General features: G+C 58.6%; 1 protein-coding gene across 11 annotated transcripts in view; it reads right to left on the bottom strand.

Moving 5' to 3' along the window:
* Positions 1-2,053: 2,053 nt before the first annotated feature.
* The window catches only part of RAB3IL1 (RAB3A interacting protein like 1), a 31,537-nt gene continuing 24,511 nt past the window's right edge, over positions 2,054-9,079 (bottom strand). For 9 of the 11 annotated variants that reach the window (XM_037517753.2, XM_054697571.1, XM_037517752.2 and 6 more), the window contains exons 6-10: positions 8,497-8,625; positions 8,294-8,406; positions 7,799-7,898; positions 7,590-7,656; positions 5,994-7,031 (exon numbers count right to left, since the gene is read on the bottom strand). In XM_037517753.2, the coding sequence (XP_037373650.1) occupies positions 6,949-7,031; positions 7,590-7,656; positions 7,799-7,898; positions 8,294-8,406; positions 8,497-8,625 (492 nt within the window). In that variant the 3' untranslated portion in view covers positions 5,994-6,948. Of the gene's footprint in view, positions 2,350-3,370; positions 4,418-5,993; positions 7,032-7,589; positions 7,657-7,798; positions 7,899-8,293; positions 8,407-8,496; positions 8,626-9,079 lie in introns of those variants that run through there. The other 2 variants (XR_008552610.1, XR_008552609.1) reach the window with 2 other exon arrangements.

The raw sequence follows: 9,079 nt of genomic DNA, 5'->3' as shown, positions 1-9,079 counted from the left end.
GTGCCAATCCCCGCGCAGCGCCTCCGCCCCCATTGGCTGCGCCGCGGCGGCCCGCCCGGGAGGCAGCGTCGGGCGGGTCCGCCCTGCCCGATGGGCCGCGGCCACCGCGCCCGCCCTGCCCCGGGGCACGGTCAGCCGGCCGGCTCCGGGCTCCCGGCTCCCCCGGGGGGCGGGCGGGGGCGGGAGCGGGACGGGACGCAAAGCCCGGCGCCCTCCGCGCCCTCGGGGCCCCCCCGGGTCTGCGCCTGGGGCGTGGAGCCACGGTGGGCCAAGCACGGGCTGCCAGCCCGCGTCCTGGAACGTTCAGCCTCGGAAAGGACACTGCCTCGGGGACTGTAAACAGCTTTCAGACAATGGGCCCGCGACGTCTGCTCCGCCAGGCCGCCAACGCGGGGCGGCCCGGGGCGCCTCCCACGCGCCCGCCTGCAAGGACTGCGGGGTGAGGATGCCCAGGTGGCCAGTGGGCAGGAAGGGGCGCAGCGGGTCGCCGCCGGTCCCCGGGTGCTAGGCTGGGTGGCTGGCTTGTGGCCGCCTCCCCGCTCCCATTTTTAAAAGTCTAGTCCCTTTAAGAGTGTAGGTTGGTCTTCAGATACCGCGCATTTCTCTGACTATCTGTTGGGAAAAGTTAGGCGGCCACACCCAGCGAGGACGGAATCAGGCTAAGGTTTTGCTATGAAGCCGGTGTCACACCCTGCTGGGCCCCACCCCGGGTGGGATTCCACAGGTTGGATTTGGGGGCAGAAACTGCATTCCTAACAAGTTTGGGGTGATGCTGAACCGCTGGCTGGGGGCATGCACTTTGAGCACTGAAAGTATCATCTCTGAGGTGCAAACCTTTATCTTCGCCTCACAATTCGTAGGAAATCTTTCCGGCTAATGTTTGTTGGGGCGGGCCGGCCAGGGCCATAGAAGGGCTGAGTGGTGTCTGGTTCCCCTGGGTGGCAGAGCCCTGCCTTGACCTGATAACCAGAAAGGCTGCCCGAGCCCTTCACCCAGGCGTCCTTGAACCCCCTTCCTGTGTGTGTGTGTGGGGGGTGTAGGGGAGGTCAAGGCCAGGGCTGCATGCAAACAGCCCCCCCCCCTGCTGTGTTCACACTTACACCCAAGTATGGAGGAGGTAGCCTCTGGCAGGAAAGCCACCTCTTGCACCCAACCCAGCCCCTCCTCTGTGGTTAGGCCCTCACCCCATCTTCAGCAGCCCTGAGTGGTCAGATGTGACCAGCCCATGGCTCCCTGGCCTGCTCACTGCCGCGTGTGTGTGTGTCTGTGTGTGTAGCGTTGGTGGAGGGGGCTGTGTTATGAGATCCTCCACATACCCCAGATGCCCATGGAGACATGAGGACCCCCCCCCTCCAAGAGGGAAAGCAAGAGCAGGGCTCAGGACCATGCCTCCCCGGCCACTTCATCTGGCTGGGGGACTGTGGGGGACCCATCTTGCTACCACAAGCTGGTTCCCAGAAAGCCTGAACCGTGTCTGCCCCCAGCTTAGAAGCAGCCTCCGGCATTGCTGAGGCCCGGGCTTCCGCAGGTGGCTTTACCTCTCTGGACTTCAACTCTATGCCTCGTGGCCTGTGGGGCACTCGGGACTCCATTGTCCCCAAGTCCTGCCAGGGCAGGGAGGCCTCTCAGACCACTTGGAAAGGGAGAGGCACCACTTGACATTCCTGAGCTGCCACGGGGCCACTGCCAGGGTGTTGGGTTTAGGCCGGGGGAGGAGGGAGCTAGCCCAAAGGCAAGGGCAGGGCTGGCCAGCTGGGGCCATTTTTGTGTGTGTGTGAGGGGAACCCTCGAACCACTCCTGTGCAGCCAGTCCCAGTCCCGATGGGGTTTCTCTCAGGCTGGCTGCCATAGCCCCCAGCAGGCTACACTGGTCTCCGCCCTCTGTGGAGCTACCAGCTGCTTGTGCTGGCCAGTGGGACTTGGGGAGGAGGCAGGGGAGGGATAGGTGCAGCCATGGCCCAGGGGGTGAATTTAGGCCTTTGGGAAAGAGCAGTTCCGGCCTGGGTCTTTGTTCTGCAGCTAGCACACAAAGCAGACTCAAGCCAGAGCTTCCCCATTTGACTTTTTTTTTTTTTCAAGCTCAAGCTCACCACACCCTGAGCCTGGCTGTTAGGCCCCCGACACAGCTTTCTGGGAAGAGTAGGATCTGGGAGGCAGGGGCCGCAGAGTGATCCCAGCCTGTCCCCAAAGGCATCTGTAGGTGGCACGGGGGCGCTCCTTAGAGTGGCCCTTAGCAAAATGAGGCAGCACGCAGACGGCCAGCGAGCATGTGAAGATACTCAGCTTCAATTATCCGAGAAAGGCAAAGCAAAACCACAACGAGGCAGTACTCCGCAGCCAGTAGGGTGGCTATTATATAAAAAAAAAGGAACAGAAGAAAGTAATGTCGGGAGTAAAATGTTCCTTCTGGTCTTTTAGGTCCTTTACCAGGTCCAACAAAAATCAATGTAAGACAGATTAACAGGAGAAAATCTAATTAGAAAGACAGGAGACTCAGGGCAAGTTGGGCCACGGAAGCTTCCAAACTCTCCTGAGCTTAAGAGTGGGATTCAGCTGGGAAGAGGACAACCTCCAGGAAAAGAAAGTTTGGTAATTAGATGTTTGCCCTGCCCTGCAGATAGTTCATTCAGATCCAAATTATCTGTGGCTGTGAGGTCTCCTAGACCAGGCCCCCCTCTAAATTCTTTAGGTAATTAAGGGAGAGATCAAAGTTTGTCTTGAGCCCGCTGGGTCTTGGTTGCCTTCAGCTCAAAATAATCCTCATGCCAACATGGCATACTTTGGGGTGACCTGTTCTGAACCCCTTCAGTAACAAATGTGGAGAATTGGAATCCTCGGGCACTGCTGAGATTATAAAGTGTCGTGACTGCTATGGAAGAGGCTTTGGAAGTGCCTTTAAGAGTTAAAATAGAACTACCAGTGGAGCTGGCACCCCAGCTCTTGGCATGAAGCTCAAAGAGCTATTTGCACTCCCTGTTCATAGTAGCCTTTCCCACAATAGCCAAGAGGTTATGCTCTTTAAAGAATGAGTGGATAAACAAAGTGTGGTCAATGCCTGCTGTGGAATATTATTCAGCCTTAAAGAGGAAGGAAATTCTTACACCTGCGACCACGGGGGTGAACCTGGCAGACATGATCCTAAGGGAAACAAGCCTCACAGAAAGGCAGACACAGGATGCATATAGAGAAACGTAGTCAAATTCACATAGGTCAAGTAGGATGGGGGTCAGAGTAGAGGGCGTGGGGGGCAGAGCAGGGAGGGGGGACGTGACTGCTTAATGGGTATTGTTTCAGATTTGCAAGATGTAAAGTTCCAGAGATGTTTCAGAACAGTGTGGATCTACTCACCACTACCTACACTTAAAAATATTTACGATGGCACATTTAATGTTTTTATCATGATCAACAAAAAATGATGTAAAGAAACAAAGTAAAGGGACAAAACTAAACCCAAACAAACCCTAAAAATCTGACTGCAAGCACTGAGGCCCCTTGAGGGTGGGGGTAGGAGTGGGAGCTAAAGGGAGGAGGGAACCAGATGCCTGCCGTGGAGGACTGTGGGTACTCTGGTGGTGGGGGTGGTGTGGTTCACAGGTGGGATCCTGTACCCCCTAAGTCATATACAGTGTCAAAAAATGATACAATTTAAAAAAAAACCTCTAAATGGTGGGATCCACAGAATTTCCACATGGTGCCTGGGGAAACTCTGCACCCCTCCCCCGACACCGTGTCCCTGCATCTTTCATTTGTCTGTTCCTGAGTGTAGCCTTTCTAATATAGTAGTAATATATAATAAAATTTTTGAATGAAAAAAAGTGAGGGAGGTGCTGGAAACATCATTTAGTCCAATTGTTCCAACTTAGAGATGAGAAAACGGAGGCTCAGTGAGGTGCTTCTTGCTGGGAAAAACAGTAAATCAGGCCTGGCAGATGGTCAGCTGTGGCCCAGCTGAGGGGTGCAAGAGGCCACTGTGGAGTTGGCCTTGGCCTCAGTGACCAGCATGTGAGCCTGCCTTTAACCCAAAAGGGTTAAAACGGTCCCCACGCCAGGGCACTGAGAGGCCTGAGTGAGTTATCTAGAAAATTCACTTAAGAGCAACAAACGCTGTGTGGCTGATGTCAACTTGAAGAGCTGAGAGTTCCACAGAACATTCCACAGAGCGTCTCTCCCCCAGCCCAAGCCTGCAGAGCAGGGGTGGGGCAGTGTGAGGGCATGGAAAGTGTGGGTACAAAGCTGGACTCACAGGGGCCTGGACTGCCTGAGCCTCCACCCCTCTGAAAAGCAGGGCAGGATCTCAGGGGGCGCCAGGCACAGGCGAGTCTTTAGCCAAAGGGGTCCTGATGCTCTGGGGCTCATTCATTCCTGTCCTGTGGCCACCATGTCCTCTGCGGGGCCTCTTGTGCCTCAGTTGATTCATCTGCAAAATGGGAAAATAGTACCTCAGAGGGCTGCTGTGAGCATTAAGTGAATTTCAGCTAAAGGGCTTGGAAGCCTCCTCCATCTGACACTCAGGCCAGTCCCTCCCCACCCCAGGATTCTCAGCCCCAGTGTAGGCACCCCCAGCACCAGGGACTGTGTAGAGCACATGGGGCCCCCACATTGCCCCGGAGACATATAGGCCTCAAATACAAGCTGCTATTGGGCAACAGAGGGGCCAGCATGTGTTCCTTGGTGCCTCACGTACCTCCTGGTTACCTCAGCTCTTGTCTGTTCACGATGGCCCTACCAGGGCCTGACCTCTGAGACATCACCTGGCATCCCCTGCCTGGTGTCCCCTGCCTGGCATCCCCTGTCTGGTGTCCCGTGCAGAGACAGGCAGCTCCAGGGCCCAGACCTTCAGCCTCCCTTGTCCCCCAGCTGACCACAGATTACACAGAGTAGGACTGAAAGGGACTGTTATTCAGGAGAGGATGTTGGGGTTCCCCCCTGTAACATGGCTACGATCATCTTCACCCTTCATTGCTTTTGCTGCCTTCTCCATCTGACACCCGGGCCAGTCTCCCCACACCCAGGATTCTCAGCTCCAGTATAGGCACTCCCAGCACCAGGGACTGTCAAGCACATGGGTTCCCCACATTTGCTGAATGAGTGAAGGTACATTTGTGACAGGAGGTCTAACCTGTGAGTATCTGAGGGGGCTGGGGCGGGGGACTTAAACACATATGGAATGGGGTGGGGGTGGGGACACTGGTAGGAGAAACCTGGGAGTCAAAAGACCAAGAACGAAGAGGCTGCTGGCTGGAGAGGGTGATGGGGGTGTGGGGGAGGACCTTGACCCGGAGTCCTGGCCAGCAGCCCGCAGCTGCCGGATCTACCAGCTGAGTGGCCCAAGGTTCTGGCCAATAGGGAAGTCCCCTGAGGCACCACCAGCCCAGGAGAGAGCTACCCAGAAACTGTGCGCCCCCTTCACTGGTGGGCAGGACACCCCCTAGCCAAGGTCCACCCCCTCATAGGTGGGGAGGGAATCACAAAATACTTCCCTGGCCCACCCTTCAGAGGAGGACCTCTTCCACCTGACTACTGACCCTTGCCAAAAACACATCAAAGGCCAGGGCTGGACGAGCAGGGGCCTCCAGTCCTTGCCTGCGCTGCTCAGACATCACAAATCAATCCTGCCATAGGCCTGTGGCTGGCAGACATCACCAATCAACCCTGATGTGCCAGGCAGCTGCCAAGCTTTGGCTCTGAGTTCCAGGCTTTCCTTAGTCGCAAACAGGGGGAGTAGAAGGGCGTCTGCCCAAGGTTCCTGTGGGGCAGCAGCAGAGTCAGCCTCAGCATCCGTCTCCCTGACAGCAGACCACTTTCCCCAGGGAGAGGAAGCCAGGGTCATCCCCTGCAAACCCACAGCCCCACAGAACACTCAGGAGAACCTGGTGGTGCTCCCTGCAGCAATCCCTTCAGGATTTGGGCTTAATCCCAAGCACGAGGGCGGGCACGGAAAGGATTTGGTTTCATTCTTTCAGATGCCCAAGCCTTGGCCCCAGCCCCAGGACGCAGAAGTGAAGGCGCGTGGATGCCCAGCCTACCAGCAAAGTCTGCCTTTATTAAATAGAGATCGCGTTACATTCCATTCAAAGGAGGAACTCAGACGTGGTGAGGGATGTGTCCAGGCTGGACCCCAGTCCCGAGTGAGTGTGAGGGGTGAGGAGGGGTCCAGGTCCTGCCTGGCCCACCCGGGTTCTGTGTCTGAGGCTTGGCAACCAGAGCCCCCGATGTCTGAATGGTCTGAGAACAGGCTGAGAACAGGCATCCAGAGGCCCCATCAGGTTTTAATGTGGGAGAAAAGTGTCCTAATCCTTCCAGAGGTGGTGGAGGTAGGGCCTCCAGGAGCATGGGCTCAGACAGGGGAGGAAGGGAGGAGAGACCCTGATCCATCTTAAGAATGTTCTGGGTGGTTCTAAGCAGACAGAGGTTGGCGTGGACGACAGCCCTGGAGGCCTGCCAGCCCCTCCTAGCCCTGCTGCCCAATGGGGAGGTCATCTGGGAACAGGATGTAGAATGGCCACAAGGGGGTGCTGATGGCTCAGGGCTTGGAAACTGGGGTGGGGGATACCCTGGGGATCTGGCCACCAAGAACAGTCCCTTTCTGAGGACCCACAACAACAAGGCACCTGCAGGCAGCAGCTCCAGGACAGGGGAGGGATACTGGCTGCCTCAGGGGTCCCCTCCCAAGGGCTGAGCCCCTGAGTGCGGCTCCAAGTTCCTTGGTCTTTGGTGCTTCCTGGAAGTCTCCCGGTGGCCTGTAGTACCACAGGGGAAGAGTCACCTCATGAGGTCCTGTTCATCCTGGGATGGACGCTGGGGTACGGCTCAGTGCTGCTCCCTGGCCAAGCCAGCTGTCCAGCTTCAAGCCCCAGGCTGGCTCCATGACCCCATCTTCTTTCTGTCTGTCCGTCCTGGGCAGGTGTTGGCTCCGGCTCAGAGCCCCAGCCAGGCCTGGGCCATGCCCTAGACCTCCTGGGGGAAGTAGCCGAGTTTGGCCAGCGACATCTCCTTCCTCAGCCTGGTGATCTCCCAGAACATTGGCTCCGCTGCAGGCGAGAGAAGGTGGACACTCGGTGCCAGCTCAGGGTCCCCTCTGGCAGATGGCCTAGCCACCCCCTCTCCTAGCGTTGGGCAGGGCAGCTGGCCCAGGACCCCAGGGCTCCCCGGGGCCCCCAGGACAGATGACCTCAGTTCAGAGTCCACAGTGGTTCTGGAGAACACCCGTCAGGGAACAAAGTCTGGTGGAGGAGCCTCACAGAATGGGGGGAGGGAGCCAACAGGTGGGCAAAGGGTGAGGTGGTGACTGGCCAGCACTTATTCAGGCAACCATGAAGAGGCCAACAGGGAAAAGTGGGGATTCAAGGGGAGGCCCCATCCTGCAGAGCCCAAATGCCAGGACACTGACAGCGAACCTTCCCTATAGGCCTTGCGGCCTGCAAGAGGTTTCTGGCAAGAGAAAGCTGGCAGGTAGGCGGGAGCCCTCAGGCGGGCTTTCCAAGTGAGCCAGGGCGGCTTCATTTCTCCAAGGAGCTCAGCACCTTCAGCCAGAGCAGTCTATGGCCCCGCCCGGCGCCACCCTCCACCGGCCACCAGGGGGCGCTCACCGTCCTGCCGCACCAGGCCTTGCTGTATGTAGCGGATGTAGGTAAAGAAGTTGCACACGGCGGTGATCTGTGGGCAGAAGTGGGGAGGCTGGGGCCCGCCAGCCCTCAGGCTGCGCTGGGGGTCCCCGCCCAAAGCCAGGGGCCAGAGTGGGAAGCCTCGCATGGGGTCACTGCCGAGGACCCCAGAGACACTGCAGTGATGGACTCACCCTGGCCCGGGAGGACGGCGAGATGTAGTAGTGGCTCTCGGAGTCTCCCAGCCGGATGCGGTGGCGGCAGGAGCGGGCCAGCCCACTCAGGGCACAGGTACTGGGGAAAGCAGGGCACGGGGCACTGCAGCACGCCCACCCAGCACCAGAAGAGGGCACAGAGGGCCGGACTGTGCCCAGGAGGGGCCTGGCTTCCCTCCAGGCCCAGCTCCAGAGGAGCCCGGGACTAGGCCTTGCAGGGAGGCAGCTCCAGAAATTTAACTATGCTGGGCCACAGCCCTTGTCCATACTGGCAGGAGAACTTGGTCCATCTTGGTGGAACCAAAGGTATAGCAAAGTCTCACCCTCTGTAGCCTCCAAGTCACCCCTTCCCCCAAATATGAGGACCCCAGGAGGCAAGCATGAGGCTCCCTCTCCATGGCCAGCCCCTGGTGGAGCCCAGGGGAGGCGGGGCTTTCCCAGGTGGGCAGACAGGCTCAGGGGCTTTAAGCTTACTTGGTGCTGCCACACTTGACTGCGGGCACCTTCACCGCGGGCAGTGTATGCGAGGCCACGGGCTCGATGGTGAGCGTGTTGTCCTCCACGGCCGCCCGGACCAGCGCCGAGAGCTGCGGCAGACCAGGGTGGTGGGGTGGTGGTGAGGGGCAGGCCTCCAGCCGAGGCGGGCACTCCCAGCTGGCGGTGCTTAGCCCACTCACCTCCTGCATAGTGAAGTCCAGGCAGGGCCCCACGTCCTCCCGGTACACCCGTCCCAGGAAAGGGGAGCTCTTGTCCAGGGTGGGCGATTCCCGCCAGGCCTGGAATTCTGCAAACAGGGTGGTGTCTACCTGTGAAAGCGGGCGAGCAGGGCGGGGTGGTCAGAGCACTGGGGCTGGCACAGTAGAGCCAGCTGGAGCCGAAGGAGGTGGGGAGCCAGGGAGGATGCAGGGCAGGCCCCAGCATGCCAGTGGGCCCTCCCCAGTGGCCAGCCCACTCAGGGCACAGGTACGGGAGAAGGCAGGGGACAGGGCGTTGGAGCACGCCCATCCAGCCGGGCGTGGAGATGCGGGGGACTGAGTCCCAAAGAACTCCCTTCCTCCCTTGGCACCAAAGAATCTAGAACTGTGTCAGTTCCAGGAGTGTCAGTGGCACTGGATTCGGTTTGGGTCCAGGGCACATCCTGACCACCCTCACTATGTCCTTGAGGAAAAAAAAGTCTAAAAGTGTCTCTGCAGGTGCCCACAGTACAGGCAGTGCACACAGGTGCCCACGGGCACACGCAGGTCCCCCAGGCACACAGCA

This window comes from Talpa occidentalis, unplaced genomic scaffold, assembly GCF_014898055.3.
Source record: "Talpa occidentalis isolate TD23 unplaced genomic scaffold, MPIMG_talOcc4v2.1 talOcc4.17, whole genome shotgun sequence".
NCBI classification, from domain to species: Eukaryota; Metazoa; Chordata; class Mammalia; order Eulipotyphla; family Talpidae; genus Talpa; species Talpa occidentalis.
The sequence above is the reverse complement of the archived record's forward strand: the minus strand, read 5'-3'. Positions and strand labels throughout refer to the sequence as shown.